Source organism: Diorhabda sublineata, chromosome 2 (genome assembly GCF_026230105.1).
Source record: "Diorhabda sublineata isolate icDioSubl1.1 chromosome 2, icDioSubl1.1, whole genome shotgun sequence".
NCBI classification, from domain to species: domain Eukaryota; kingdom Metazoa; phylum Arthropoda; class Insecta; order Coleoptera; family Chrysomelidae; genus Diorhabda; species Diorhabda sublineata.
The window spans coordinates 29,769,011-29,785,732 of record NC_079475.1 but is presented as its reverse complement, the minus strand read 5'-3'; the positions used below and the strand labels follow the sequence as shown (position 1 = coordinate 29,785,732).

The window sequence follows — 16,722 nt, the reverse complement described above, 5'->3', positions numbered from 1 at the left end:
ACGTTTAGTTGAATTTAGAATGTTGGTTGTTGTTTTAATCGAATACCTCTTGTTTGCTTTACTTATAATGAATTAAATTAAATGAGAGTTTCATATTTGTTGAATCCATTTTGTTATCTAGGAATTGAATATACTAGGGTATTCCAAAATTTGCTAATGTTTTTAGCCTTGACAAAGATCAAATACAATATTTATTTTGAGTCCTCTATCCGCAACCAGTCGAAATTATTTGCAAAAACGTTTTTCTAAAAAAAAAATGTAGGATATATTTGAGTATATCCACACACGCTTATACGTCCAATAAAAACCATGGCCACGTGAAACCTATCTTATGCCACAAGAAAAAGAAAATCATTCATGGAAAATAACATTTTTAAGATTTCATTCCTGGCGCTGATATACATCCTCAAGACTAAACCAGGAAAGTGCAATTCTCTCTGTGATGGAGTGATATTCTCAATAACTTCACAGAGTATTTCTTGAGATTGTGCTGGGCTCTTTGAAGTAACTATACAAAAAACCCAGGGGGCTGAATCAGGACATTTTTTGGCAGCTAGTCGATATCCCTCTCCCTAGAGGACTATGGAAGACCAGTACTGTTTAGAAAAAAGAACCAAGACGTCCATTGTAGTTTACACTGTTACTTTATGATGGTGCAGTATTCTTTGATGATTTTAGAGAGAAAGTAACAAAAATATCCTTTTCTTCAAATAAAATACCGTTAAAAGTTTCGAAAGTATTAAATACTAAGTGGATAATCTTCCTATTTCAAGACTCTACCAACTGAATTTAATAAGAGCGGAAGTTAAATCTCTTATTCCTATGTTGTAAAGCCGATACATTCAAAGCTGCTGTATTTTTTAGGAATCCCGAATCGTCATTGCTTTACGATCACGACGATATTTAATGGATTTCTCTTAGTCGTCCGACGACTTGTAAGATTAATATTCATGGTAATGCCTTCTCGTTCAAATCTATCAACACATTATATAGTTTACCTTACCAAAGATACATCATTCATGTGTTAGTTATAATGGGCTCGATATAGATGACTTTAATTATATGCAGACGCTCTTGATCCAACCATTTCGTTAACATTTTACAAATAAATGAGAATAAACTTCTGGGTCTCTGCATATGATATCACAATTGTAGAGAATGGTGTTGTAAAATATTTCATAGGTCAATTAAATGAAACGTTCAGTTTCGAAAAAATTTTTATTGATAGTTTTTTATTTTTTTAATCCCTACTACAAGGAATATCCTGTTATAATAATAAACAAAATAGTCTGTTATTAAATCAAGAAAATGGATCCTCAAATACGAATCTTTCGGGTGAGATGGTTAGAACTCAGTTGCGTGTCCAGAATTTTGCTCTGGCAGGAGGGCCAGGACATAAGTCAACAGAACCTCTCGATGGACTGGGAGGTGTGTAATACAAAAAAAATAAATTTACCAAAATTTGATACTAGAATTATTTAACTTTTTTTATAGAACATTATTACATTTTTTAGCTCTGGGGGGTTGCTCCATCTCTTTCCCCTTGTCGGCACGTCCCTGTTGGAGCTTAGGGGATGACAATTGCATCTTTGAAAGATCGTAACTTATTTTTTCTCAAAAAACAATTCGCAGTATAGATGATCTTTTGTATCTATGGCTTGCTCACCGAATTTGCAGTTAACATCCTCTACTAATTCTCCATCTCTTCTAATTCTCCTTCTTTTTCCTCACTTCTGTTTTTGGACAAGATAACTTTCGTATCTAGTGTTAACAAACCCCATTGTGGTGGCGATCATCTAATTCAGCTTAAATGTGAAGTATTATTATGAAGACGCAAATTGTCCGGATCAATGACAATAGATTTAACTTTCACATCACTATCATTGTCATATATTTTGACTGCAATTACCGTGAAAAATCGATATGGAAGATCTTTCGAGTGCAAAAATTGGCTTAGTAACAGGCACAACATTGACACATAATCAATACTTATATACAAAAGAAGCAATTGAGTTTTTCAGTAACCAAAATTGTATGCGCATGTGCCAGGAAGCCATTTCATCACCGGCAAGTCCGTCAGCCACACGTCAACTAAAGTGATTGTATATAAACATTATTGTTTGGCATATTGTACTTATTTACAATTATTATTTATTTTATTTTATGTCCTCCTAGTGAAAAATGAAGTTATTTGTAATTTTATCTGGATTTTAGTTAGGAATTAGGATGCAACCTGCATTCATGAATGCTGCTCCCTCAGGGTCAATTAGCGTGGCACATGAAAAGGGTTGGATGACAACAGAAAACTTTATTAAATATCTGCACCATTTTATTCAATACGTCGAAAGTATGATGGATAACAATGCTACACATGTAGCTCTGGATGTTATAAATTTATGTAGAGACAACTAAATCACAATACTTGGATTTCCGGCGCACACAAGCCATAGACTGCAGCCATTGTATGCTTCTTTTTGTGGTCCATTGCTTATTTATTCGAACAAGCTTATTCAAAAGCAGCATCAGTGCAAATGTTATAAATGAATTTTAGGCTTGTATAATAGAAGCTTTCAGTTCTGATATCTTTTCTGGCCTAGATTTCATGGCAGCGAAAACTACAGACAAGCCTCTTGAAGCCCAAGAAAATCCTGATCCTGCTACAGTTCTACAAGTTGTTGAAAATGTTTTATATGAATGTGCGAATCTAAATAACACTCAGCCATCTACCTCGAAAGCAAAATCATAATCTAACGAAAAACACCAATTAACACCATATTCCATTGGAATTCCAAGACACAAATTAAACTCATAAAAACATACAAATACTAAATTATGACATCAGGAGTAACAAGTTGATCATTCATAATACAGCATAAACTACTTTTAAATTATTACGTTACATATTAACTAATTTTATACGTAACAATTCACCTGTTACAGAAATAATAACTACAATTATCTGTTACATTCATAAACGTTAAAAACTAAGGTATTATATTTTATGGGTACAGTTCTAAACTATAATCTCATTTTGCAGAGAACCATAGGCAGATAATTGCTCAAATAAATAATAAAATATAGGTCTAGTTAGTTGTTTCATTAATTAATGTATCATTTATGAAAAAAATCAATAAACCACATACAGCTTCATATATAATAATTTTAATATGAGTTAATATTAAATTACTCTTTATTTTCAAATAAATGTTTTTCATATGATAATTTTTTTAATATGAATTTTGCTCTGTTTTGTCAACGCTTTTTATAAAAGCGGTTACACGAAGATCAAAGGCTCCAACAAAATCTTTCGCTTCTCTATTAGTATTAATTCTGTGACATCGGCAAATACAATACTTGGATTATTATTTGTACGGCAACCTACAATCTTCGTAGCTTAAAAGTAATAGTCATTTCCATGATTACGAAATCCATTCATTCATTCAAATGGAAGGTATACTTTATCTCCGGCTGATTATCTTTGTAATGTATTTCCACAAAAAATATATGGTACCCACTTTTTATTTTTGTCCGCAAAAATAAATTGCATGAAAACATAAACTGTTCACAAACATAATAAAAACTATTTGAACTTTGTACTTTGTACACCATGCAGGGTAGTTAAGAAAAATAAAAGTGGAAAATGTGACGAGTATTTCTTTAGATTTAATTCTAATTTGAGTTTGAAAAACTATAACATAAATAATTTATTTTGATTGTTGGATTTTTTCTTAACTTGAGGCGAATTCAAATTTTACACTGTACATAATAGATGGTGGGCATACGCCTTAGTTTACATGGGTAATGAAAACAAATTGTATGTTTTTTTCTCGTGAAGAAGCGTATCTTTATCTATCGCAGTATGTCGCAAAATATTTTGGGCAAGATTTCGTCGCAAACTTGGAATGCTTATTCTGTGCTCTATCTATGGCTCTATGCATTCTTCGCGCCGTTATCCTCCGCTTTTACTTGTATTTTAGCAATATACAATGCGTTCCATATATATGGAGTAAATTCAATTTTAGCGTTATTATGTACTATGTGGAAAAACCCTGAAACAGGTTGATTTTTATTCTTAAATTGACAACTTACAATGTGAAAATATTATCCCTCGTTAGAACCCCTTCTGAGTTATAAGCACTCCCTCGAGAATTTTAAATAAAAAAGGGGGTGGTGTGGCACCTTCTTGGAAAGGGATTTTAGTCCTCTGTTTTGATGCAATCATAACTGAGAAAATTGATTTTTAAGATAGATAATGTCTCTACCAAAAAGCTTTACGTAGAATGAGGATAATAATATCGTATAATATCAAGAATGTTTTTTCCAATGTATTTTACAATTAAATTAAATGTTCAAAATAACCACCATTCACTTCTCGTACAATATTTTGTATGACCTCAAGGGTTATTTTGTTAATTGCTTCCGTTATCCTAACTTTCAAATCAGCAATATTGTCTAGTCTATTAAAACATACTTTAGATTCTCAATAATCCCATAAGAAGTAATCGAGACGTGTCAAATCGGGGGATCTAGTCAGCAATTCTATCGTTCCACGTCTTCCAATTCATATATTGGGAAAAATGGCGTTTAAGTTATTTCTAACTATACATGGAAAATGCGTGTGGAGCTCCGTCTTGTTATTACTAAATAGATCGATCTATCTCATTTGGATGATTAACATCAGGAAAAAGTCTTTGTAATATAGCTACTAAGAAGTTAATAAAAAATCCTGTTAAACATTACCATTAGACTGCAAAATGTGTTGACCAGGGTATTTATTATTAAACACAAACTTCCTTTTGAGTTCTTGTTTTATTTCTTCAACCAATCATAATTGAAATGTCTATTCTTTGAGTCTCGGACAAATGAGCCAGAACTAAATTTAATACACGCACAAATATTATACTGACGTCTTTTATTAATTTTAAATACCTAAATGACAGGAGCCTACTAGATTCATATCAATTGTTTATTTGGCTTTTTGACTAATATTTTAGTATCTACAAAGATTTTTCCTGATTTTAAGCAGGATAGATTTGAAAATACCTGATTATTTCTAAAGTATATTTTAATAGACCAGACAATATTGCTGATTTGAAAGTTAGAATAACGAAAGAAATTAACAAAATAACAATTAGTTATACCGATATATGGTAGTGACTCTTTTTTGAACCAATTCTATTTAGTTCATATTCTTCAATATTTGTATCTTTTTCTCGGCCCATTCTCTGCTTGTTAGCTAAGCAGCTTCTTCTTCTGCTTTTTCTCTTCTTAAGACTTCCTCTTTTTTCTTCTGCTATTGAGCCTCTTATAGAGAAATGTCGGCCGAGAGGTCTCCTTGAAGTTCGTTTCTCATCCTTTGCCCATTTAGCCCATAGATCTTCCATCATTCTGTCGAAGTGGTCTCTCCATTATCGTCGTCTCGATCTCGTGAATCGTACTATATTCTATATATTCATATTTTCTCTTATGATTTTGCTTTTTATTCGATATCTTAGACTCACTCCTTCAATCTCCTTCATGTACTTCGTTGTTGTGTTGTGTCCGCTCGAGTTCTCCCTGCTTATGTAATTATAGGTCTTATAAATTTGTATATGCGTTATTTACTCAATACCTTTTATCGCTATGTTTAGTGGTTAAAGAAATACAATATGAAAATATTCTTATTTCAATTTAATTGCTTAAATATCTAACAATTATTTGAAGATATTTTCTATTGAGATGAACGTCCACGGAAACTCTTGCTAACGCTGTCACAAGCTTTCGGTTTGGATTCTTTAATTAAACCACATATTGTAGCTAGACAATCTTGCCTTGCTTTGTTTTCAAGATTCTCATCAAAAACACCATTGAATCTAATGTTGGGTACATATTCCAATGGCGGATTCAGTTTCTCTTGTCTTTTAGCGTAAGCTAGTAAAAGATTGTCAGATAGCGTACTAGATACACAGGAACTGATGTCATCAAATGATAATCCGATTTCGTTGGCACACTAAAATTGGAAAAAAAAGTATTAGTAGAAGTTCACGATTTTATGAAAATATTACGTGTCCTACCCAACTAAAGTGCTTTCAGTCACGTCAATTAAACATTATAGCAATCAAAAACTAGAAATATTATATTATTATTGCAAAATTAATTAGCCTTTTCAATGTAGTAACAAGTGTGAACGTGCAGAAATAAATTCAGCAGATATTTTAACATATTAAGTACGACTTCAATTTGATAATTCTGACATTTAAATTCCTTTCAAAGGTGGATTTTATTTTGCACGTTGGTAGTCTAGCATTCGTTAGAGGTGGCCACCTAATTTCTAGAAATAAATGGCCATTTATTTATTTCTTCCCAGATAGGCGTACCTTCGTTTTATTGCCAAAGTATATCAGGAAAAACTTAAATCGTGGTAATTATACTAAAGAAAATCTAAGGATAGTATTAGATGCTATCAAAAAGAGTTCGCTGCTAAAAGCGACAAAATTCTATGTTAGATTTTTCATTCGCAGAATAGAACGACTATAAACTATTAAATAAAAAACTTCATGTAACCTTAATGCTGAGACACTCTCAACTTTTCAATTAACGTTGTCTATATGGCCCGCCGCAGTTGCACACATTTCGCCGTTTTAAGCCATCATGAATTGTCTTGGTATAATATTTATGCGTGAAATGTTTTCTCTCACGTTGGATAATGGTCTAGACTCTAGACCATTATCCAACGAGACTCTAGAGAAGTAACATATAAACCGATATCTGAAATGTCCGTACAATGGAAAACTCTTTGATTGTTATCAACTTACATTGTTGAATTTAATTATCAAATATTTGTCCGACTAAATTAGAAATTTGTCGACAAACAATATTTTCAACAATAACTGATTTTTCAAAAAGTAGTTTGCTGCTGTATATAAAATATTATAAAAAAATATTACCCACAGCATATAAATACTTAGTAAACTGTTTCACCTCAACTAGAGTATAAATTCGAAAAACAGTCGGTGGTACTAGCGGGTCAACTGAAACTCTAATTCTAAACGTTTAACGTAAACATCTCGTTTGCCATTTTGAATAATAATCAATTGAACTACTCTTTTTCATTAACAAAATGAACACTTTTTCAACACGGGAGTAACTTGTTAAATATAAGTTAGAGAATAACTTAACGACAAATTTTCGAGAAGGGAATCCCTCCATCTCGGTCCTTTAGATTATTATCTATGAGATAACTTCTGGAATAGGTGCATCATCGAAGATCATTTTAAAATATCTATGACTTAGTAAGTGTTGTTAAGGAATGTGCCATTATACCAACCTCTTTTAAATGAAACATCAATGAAGATTGAATAATTTCATAGAATAATAGCCATAAAAGGAGATAGTTTAGTGATCACAATATTCACACACACATGATTAGTTTTCATGATCTAATAACAATATGTGATGCACAATTCTTGTGAACCTGTGATGAATTTTTGATTGAAATAATTAATAATAATGTAATTTAGCAAATATATTGTCAATTCATCAAACCTAAGGAAGTTGATTTTCCTTGAATCCACACTTACTTCACTAGCGACTTCCAAAGCATCTTCTTCCGATCTGTTATTGCTACAGTATATAAATCCAATCATTTTGGCTTGAGTGGTGTTTTGATTAATGGCGCAGGCATGTATTCTGTTTAAAAGGCATTCTCTTTCGCCATGTTGACAAGTAAATTCTACTGTTCCATTATCATTTATCACATAATCCTGAAATACATTAAATAGTTTGATAATTTGCATTAATTCTCAATTGATGGATAAAAACAAAGTACTTTAAGCAAAGACTATGTATTATAATTCGACTTATCTACAAGTAGCAAACAAATATTGCTTTACAATTCACTTGAAACAACAAACAACATTCATTAATAATATAAAATATCAATGTAATATAATATTTCTGCATGCTTCGCAATATTTCGATTAAAGAAAATATTGAACTAGCCACAGTTCAGTTTTTTCAAAAAACAATAGTGGGGAAATCTGTTTATCTAGTAACTAAACACGTAAAAATCCTCAATTTACTACTACTAACCTCGTAGATTGTAAATTATATATTCCAGTTTTTTGCTGACAGAATCGTTCATTTTACAAAGCTGTGTGTTTGGCTCTGTCGTTTAGACATCTTGTAACAAGCCGGCCTTTCGTCCGTTAACGCGTCCTTGTTGATCTAGTTGATATAAATGGTCATTTTGAACTTCTTGGAAATAAATTCCGTGAGTTAGTGCAGTCCAATAAAAAAATCCTTGCTGAGCTGCTTAAAATGATTACAATTGTGTTCGATAAGGTCTTCGTGGATTACATGGAGAGCTGTGATGATTAGGAGTTCAAATATCAAGTCTCGGTTTAGATCGTTGATGCAACATGGGCGAGCGGTTGTCTTTAGTGAAGTGAGGGAAGGACTAGAATCAAGTTACTTAAACTTCAGTTAGGGCCCTATAACAGTAATATTTTCCAGGAGATTGCAATTTAAGTCACAGTTTTTCAGTATAGACCAAGATAAAGACCTCTCTAATAAAGACAAATTTCAGTACTTGATTCTTCCATCAAATTAACATTACCCTAAAGCTTCACTGCCTTGAGGGACCGTTTCGGTTTCTCATTCCAAGAATACAGACGAGGTCGTCAACGGACAATGGAAGGAAATATTGCCATGGAATTAAATGGTGGTAGACTTTCCCACAGACCATGGGTTTTTGGAGACACGCATGGCTGCTAGCATGGGTCAAAGCGTTTTGATACGATCTATGATCCAATTGGCAAGAAAATACAACTCGTTCATTTGTATCTGTTATTTATTGATAATTTGCGTATTCCTATATTTACGGTAATCACTGTGATTTGGTTTTGCTATGCCGAGTGGTAACTGGATTTACGACCCTACTATTTTATATGTTGATTTGATTTTGAAAAAAAAAACCAATAAAGTTAGGCATTTGTATCATGCAAATCTTGTATAAAAAACATTAATGTGTAGAGCACAAGAAGCGAGAGAAGCTTATTCACAAAGTATTAAAGTAAACGTACATGCTGCTGTGTATTATTATCTTACTCTAAATACAAGGCAACTTAGTTCCGAATTGGGAACTCATCTCCATAGGTTTTGAAGGAACTGTCATTTTGTTGAATTATTAGAAAATAATATCGATGTTACAATTGAAAATGTTGATAGTTCCAACGCAATTTTCCAATTTTGGAAAGCATTCTCTATCAAACAGTATACATTTCAAAATACATTATGTACATAACCATCTGGACGAGTTATCATTATATACGATACTTGATCCAACAATTACGATCGATGGAAATTGATAATAATGTCGATAATGACTATATCTGATTACATTGGTGGAATAGTGAATATTTAGATTAGATGAAATGAGATTCTTCACAAACTAATGATGTCTATTAAACCAAACATATTTGTCGGTATTGTGAATCCATTGAAAAATTATACTTATACTATAAGGTATAGGTATATAAGGCACTGTAACGTGTAATGATCTTTATAATCGTAATAGCAAAAGTAGATTCGGAAAAAAGCTAATTTGTCTTAGAAATACTTTTAATGCCACGCATTATTGCTATGAGGGTTTATAGAGAGAAGATCTATTGAATCATTTATCTTTATATATAAGTCCTTCAACCCATTTGAATATTGTTTAAGGTTTGTTAAATAAAAATATTGCTAGAACAGATAAGAGAGTATAAATAAGATCAGATAAGAGATGATAAATATCTACGTACAATCTATGAAATATCTTTCAGATATTTTTTAGATATATTATAGATTTCGTTGTTAATTAGTGTCTGTCTAATTTTCTATTCAAACATTTCATCGTATTTTCTCGTCCAGGTGTAACGAATGTTATTTTTAGACAACTATGAATTGGATATTGATTCTATTGCCACATTCATTAATTAATTCGTTTATCTATCGTATGATATTTCTTTGAATATCATAATCGTTATGATATCAGATACTTTTAGCCGCATCTTTATAATAGAATTGAAAAAGCGAACATACTGTCCTAGGTAATTCAGTGTATAGTTCTCTACAGAAACTTTATATGTTAATTGAGAAAATAAGATATCAGTTTGATGGAAACTGGACTTTTCATAGGTTACTTTAGTTACGATAATTATATTTTCATGTGATCTGATGGATAAATAAGTTTTAGCACTCATAAAGGGAAACATGTTTAGAATTTTGATATAAAGTTACATTCTACACGAAAAAACAATTATAGTAACCTAGAAGAAATTACGTAAATATTATTTTGAATGTGCTACGTTTTATGGAATGATTTGTGAGTGGTTATATGCTCATAGAAGAGGCTTATGCTGAACAGGATTCTTCCTCCATTGTAACTCTACCTATAATGACTAATAGAATTTGTTCTATAGCTAGCCGATGAAGTAGATATTTCAACCTAACAGGTATGTTTGGATATCTTCAAACTTACTCTAAGTAAATTTTCCTGACGATAGTAAAAGATCATTATACTCCAAAACAAAAATAGTGTTAAGAACAATGGATTTGATCTGAGAAACGTGCTCCGAAGAAAGAAAAAACTGTTTTTGTCGATAATAAAGACATTTCCACCGTTTTGAAATTCCAAATGTATAATCTTTTCTTATTTATTTAGGTGTTTCAAAAAAATGAAGAGGTGATAGCAGTGGCAAATACATATTCTGCAAAACTTTACTAAGGAAATATTGTATAAAATGAAATATTTTTATTATAAACTAAACAATTTTTCCTGTCAAATGCCCTCTCATCATATTACTATATCTTTTTACTGTGTCTGAAATAGATTTTTATCATTATAAAAATAAGTTTTTTAAAAAAATACTTATGTTTTGGTTTGCTTGCAACAGGAAAAAGTTGAAAACTTTGTTTTTGTATAGAAAAAGACCTACAAAAGTGGATGCACGTTTAAAAATAGGAATTAAGTAGAAATATTTAGAAAAAAAAACGTGATAGTCATATAAATAATGAGTTTGATTATTGTCTTCAAGTCTTATTAGTTGTTGCAAAATATTCGGCAATATCAGTAACAGGCCTGTGGAAAAGTTGTGATGATAATATTGAATAGTTTATGACTTATGGATAAAAAAAACCGAAAAATTATTTGTGGTCTTGATGTTGGTCTTTAAATGGTCGTTATGCTGACATTTTTTCATCTGCTGGTTATTTATATTTTATGTAGAGTGAAGGGTATTTCACAAATGCAGAATTGCTTATAGAAATTACTTTTACTACATGAAACATTTAATTTAATGTATGGATTATTCAAAATGATCATTATTAACTTACTTACAGTGGTAGAATCTATTTTCAAATAATTCGCAACATTTGAAGTCAACAACTGACATTCTCAAACTTGAATATTGGTACCAGAAACAGAATGTCCTATTGTTTAGATCTGTCGATCATAAAAGTAATTCTGATATTATCAGACCGGTACAGAAAAGTTGGTGTGCATCATTATATTGAAAAAATATTTTACTTTCCACATGTGAAATTTCAACTTTAGCCATTTAGATTGTCAGAAATAAAGAAAGGACTGTAATGTGGCCCGAACGTACTATTGCCATTGGGTATGATTTTCAATAATATTAATATTAGACGAGTACATGAATGTTGAGTGATTTTTATTCATTTGTGATTTAGTTCCGAATATTATTTTTCTCCAAATACTTGTGAATTATTTTTAGTCAGGCGACTATTGAACGTTACAGAGGTTCATGACTAAAACAGAAAAAGTACCCAGTTTGTTAAAAACCTCTAAAACTATCTTTCAAACGCCATCAAAGACATTTTATTCATGATAGTCTCTCTTGTATATTCAAAAAGTAGCTAACTACCTTTTCCAGCAGAAACTTTCTTGTGCTCTTGTTTTGATAAACTTTGGAGATGTTATGGCGGTATTTATAAAATACGCCGCAATTAATACTGGCTTGATATGAATTTGAAAATATGGATTTATCCTGCAATTGCATCATTCAAATGAGTGGTGAAATACTTACAGCGTTTCCATATGGTATCAGATCGATCAAAATAGTTGAATCTGCATCAGCACCTAGAGCTTCGTATGTCGGGTATAACTGCTGTGCTATGAATTCATGACAATAGGGGCATAAACCTTCATAATAAAGTTCTAACTTCACTGGATCCTGGAATCAATTCATCGATTTTGGATTCAATGTAGATACTAAATAGGCATTAATAATACAGAAACAATTTTTTCTTAAATATTCGTTTTAACTTTCAATATTACATTTACATTATATTTCAACAATCTGGGTGAATCCAACAAGAATATTTTATCGGACAATGGTAGTATCTATCTCATTGTATCCTAAATAGGAATTAAGAACTGGTTTCCAAAATTCCAAAAACAGAAGACAATCCAACTTGATATTTGACAGTATCTCTTAGATACTTTCTAAGGCATTGCAGAAATACGTTGATTTTTTTTAAAGAGACCCGTTTATACGATACAGATGTTTGTCATTCGTGAATTCCTTCTTTGCTGGTTCTCAATACCTTATTTTTGAATATGGAATATACCAAATGTGTTTGAGAATATCTTCTTCTTCTATTTGTATATGGTGGAACCCGCTGACGACGTTAAGTGTGGAGAAGTATTGAATTTTTAATTTACCCAAGATGTCTGTAGTGTTAGAAATTGGATAATCTACCGAGGGTGTCTTATAAGTAGATAATGTCGGTTTTCGTATATGATACGTCTCAAATTAAACATGACGTAACTTGTTAAAACTAGTAGCTAATTCTACTTTCCATCTTTCTCTCTTCTTTTTCTGATGTCGCAGTACGTTTTTATAGTAAATAGTGCGGTAAATATGAAATTCCTATATTGTAAAGACACTATTGAAAATAAAGCAGTCGTGGTAGGAAAGTACATGTGTGAAATTGAAGAGAAAGAAAGAAATTGAAAGAAAGAGTTAATGAGCGAGCAATTAAGCGTTGGATTAATCGTGTTAATAGTGGAAAATAGTAGATATTAGACTCTTCAAGATCGTTAGTGCTCAGGCCGCCCATCTGCATAAGATATTGGACTCCCTTGAATCTTATAAAATATCATACATCGATAAGATCTATAAAAGTGGTCGAATAGTGCTAGATGAATTAACCGAGGTCTAAACGAAATCTCATTGTCCTGTCGAAAGATGATCATTTTATTAGACGCAGTGCTACTTGCGATAAAAAATAGATTGCCAGAACCGGTTGCAAAGAGATGTCGAGTGGAGCGGAAAGTCTTGTTGTGTATCTGGTGGAATTATAAAGGTTTAGTGTACTTCAAAATCATCCAGATAGTCCAGATATCACTGCCGATATAGTGAATTCCGAGTTCGGAGAACTTGGAGGTATTGAACTCCTACCACATCTAGCATTTAATCCGGACCTTGCGCAGTCGGATTATTATTTATTCAGATCTATAGCGAAAATCTTAGGAAAAATTTTAATCCAAAGGAGATATTTAAAATGCATTGCGACAATTTTTTGCATCTAAATCCAAAGAATGATGTTACCAAAATTTCAAACGTCTCTGAACGTTGGGTTGAAACCATAGAATCCGATGGACCGACGTTATTTATGAGATATGCTCTATATAATGATAATATATTCGCAGGAGATAAAAAATTATAATCGGTTAAATCGATTTCTGATCTTCTAACTAGACCTGTCACTTTTATTTTATAATCTCGTCTGTAATATCTTTAATAGTAACTCCTTGTTTCTCTTATTTACGTGTGATGGCACCTTGGGATTCTTTATCAGGTATTTAGACCTGGGTGATGTTTTGTGATTCGAATTGAATATAATTGGGCTCTGTTACCTTCTTGCATAGGTGGTATAGAATTGTCTATGATGAGTTCAGAGTCTGGAAAATCGAGTTTGGCTTGTAGAAATTTGAGATTATCAAAACCTATGAAACTATTGAATGTATTTTTGAGTTTATAGAGGTACAAATTGAAATTTTCGTTCTTACGGAATTCTTTAAATGTGGGTATGTGCAATAGTATTGTAAATAATTTTGGAAGATGAAGGTTAAAATAAAAATCTCATATTTGATACTATCATGAAAACACTTGGAGAGATTTGATAGCACTGTCGTAAATACTTCTATCTTAATATCCGTTCGGGTCATAAAAATAGATTCCGTTAACTTTTTCAATGTAAATCTTATTTTGTTTCGTTGTTTCTGAGGTTTCCAAAATTTCCGTGCTTGGTTTCAATTCTGTGTTATAGCGTCTATTATTCTAAAAGTTTCGATCTTGAAACCTACCGAATTTTTGAATATTACCAAAAAATACCTTATAATTGTTTGAAATGAAATGATGAGTGGTTACCATTGTGAAGATCTAAATGAGTTGGCAATTTTTGTTGGGGATTACTGCTCATATGGCTGCTGATTTTTGGTTAAGTGTTTACTGCTTCCTAATGATATTTTATATTGCTAGGATGTACTGCATTACTTTAGATTCCAAACTCTTTGCTCCGATAGTGGATCGTAAGGGTTCTCCAAGTAATTTTTTATTACTAGCCTTTAAATTGATATCGCTGTTGTGGAGCTCCATTAAATTGGTTATTTTATCTAGAAGGCTATGTCTTTTTCGTCGTATTGCTGTGGAGATTACAGATTTGATAAGTATCTTGCAAGGTTGGATCCAGAGTGACAAAGGGGGGTCATTAGTATTAGGACGAGTCCTCCCCCAAAGACATGGCATTTAAAGCCCCTTACCCACAAAATATAAGTTAATTACGTTGTTTTTACATTCATACTAATTAGTTTATGTCAGATTCTTCTACTTCTTAGTCTTAAATTTCTTGAGCATTTTATTTTTGTTTTATTAGGTATTGTTTTGGTATTCGAAATATTTGGGGGTATTGGCTGCCTTTATTCACGGTGTAAAATAATATAAAATAATGAAATAAAATAATTTTACATATTCCTATTTACGCCCTTTTATAAGAAACAAAAAACCAAGTTAATTAATCAGGGTTTAGGAGGGGTGGTCATGACCCTCTCCACGACTCCTTGGATCCGCGCTTGGTACCCCCATGACCCCCCCTGGATCCGCGCTTGGTATCTTGTAAGTTTAATTATGTTGGTCCTCTAATTTTTCAAGCTTTGGTATGTTGACATTATTATCTCTGTCCATCTTCATATCTTCTTATCGTTTTACGTAACTTTCTTTGCAATATTAGATAATTCGGACACTTTTAGTATCTTAGAAATGCCTTAAAAGAAGAGAGCTAGATGTCTGAGTGTTTTGTATCGAAATTAATCGTTGTGCCACATATGGTACATTCCCTATTTAAAATCAATGCAGGTAATTAGTAGAAGGAAAGCGTTGACAGATATCTGCATAATTAAAATGTGTCCCTCTTTATAATTATCGACATTTATCCAGCGTTTCTAAACAAACCCATCAATTTCTTTTAAAATTCGTAGTCATCAAAATAAGCTGACAAATACATAAAATGCATCACAACTGTTTGCAATAAACAGACTCGACAGTCCAGTTTCATTCGATGCGATTCTGTTTTTTGTTGCTGCTTTGTTCGCTCACTAGTAAAACTAAAGTAATGTAACTGGCGACAATTGATTCCTCGTGTAATTTAGTTGCTGAACGTGTTTAATTTGAAAATATATGAAATGTATTGATGGAGTTGTAATTAGTCGACTCGTCACCCTCATTAGTATAACGTCTTATTCGAATATAAATTAACTGGAGAGAAGTTTAAATACAAAACGGTGAAATTAATGAAGGTCTTCTTGTTTTACCCCAATGCGCTTCAGATGGCAATCTCGACTTTACAGTAAGAAACAACAATTATTGGATGAATTGTTGAAAGAGTAGTTAAGATTAAGTGATTGTTTGTAGGTAGCGTTTATAGTTTGGAAATTTTTTCATTGCCACTTAATAAATCATCTCATTTTTGAGTTTATTTAGTGTAAATACTGTTTGTTCTTGTACAGAATCTGAGTTATAACATGAAGTAACTGTAAATAAATTATAATATATTGTAATATATGTATTGTAATATATTGGAATCAATTTACGATAGAAACCGATTTAGTGAAATAATATTAAGTTGTTACCTGTATACTGAATCCAATACAGAAAGCACAAACTAAGAAACATAAATTTTTTGTGAAAAACATATTGTTTTATTATTGAAATATTGTGTGCAACAAAGGTTGTAATATTATCAACGATTTTTCAATGAATTTATATCAAATCACATACTTTCAAGTGGTCTGGAGATATCAAAATAATGTAGAAATGAATATTAAAGTTGATAAGTACGCAAAATTCATTGAACGTTAATATAAATGGTTGACGACTATATAGCTAAACTGTTTTTTAAGTCTACGTGATCTGTATCAAATTCATTGATATGTGAGATTCATTGGCATACGTACTTTACAAGTATGAAAACCAAAATAATTATTATAATAATTTGTATGGAAGTGAATAGTTGGTATATTTATTAGGAGCTACTGAAAATACTTTCGTAGTTGTTCCCGTTTAATTGATTTTAGAATTTTGGTTGTTGTTTTTATCGAATACCTAGGTTTGCTAACTAGTTATAATGAATAAAAGTAAGTGAGGGTCTGATATTAGTTGAATGAATTTTGTATCTGAG

General features: G+C 31.7%; 2 protein-coding genes across 5 annotated transcripts in view; one reads left to right on the top strand and one right to left on the bottom strand.

Moving 5' to 3' along the window:
- LOC130452756 (alpha-catulin) overlaps positions 1-16,722 on the top strand; it is a 298,775-nt gene that overhangs the window by 149,936 nt on the left and 132,117 nt on the right. The window lies entirely within an intron of this gene.
- On the bottom strand, positions 5,656-16,441 carry LOC130452757 (gamma-interferon-inducible lysosomal thiol reductase-like). Its single transcript, XM_056792180.1, has 4 exons — positions 16,175-16,441; positions 12,069-12,215; positions 7,560-7,742; positions 5,656-5,989 (listed from the first exon to the last, which is right to left on the bottom strand). Exons 1-4 carry the CDS (start codon positions 16,235-16,237, stop codon positions 5,711-5,713), a joined length of 672 nt encoding a protein of 223 aa, XP_056648158.1. The 5' UTR covers positions 16,238-16,441; the 3' UTR covers positions 5,656-5,710.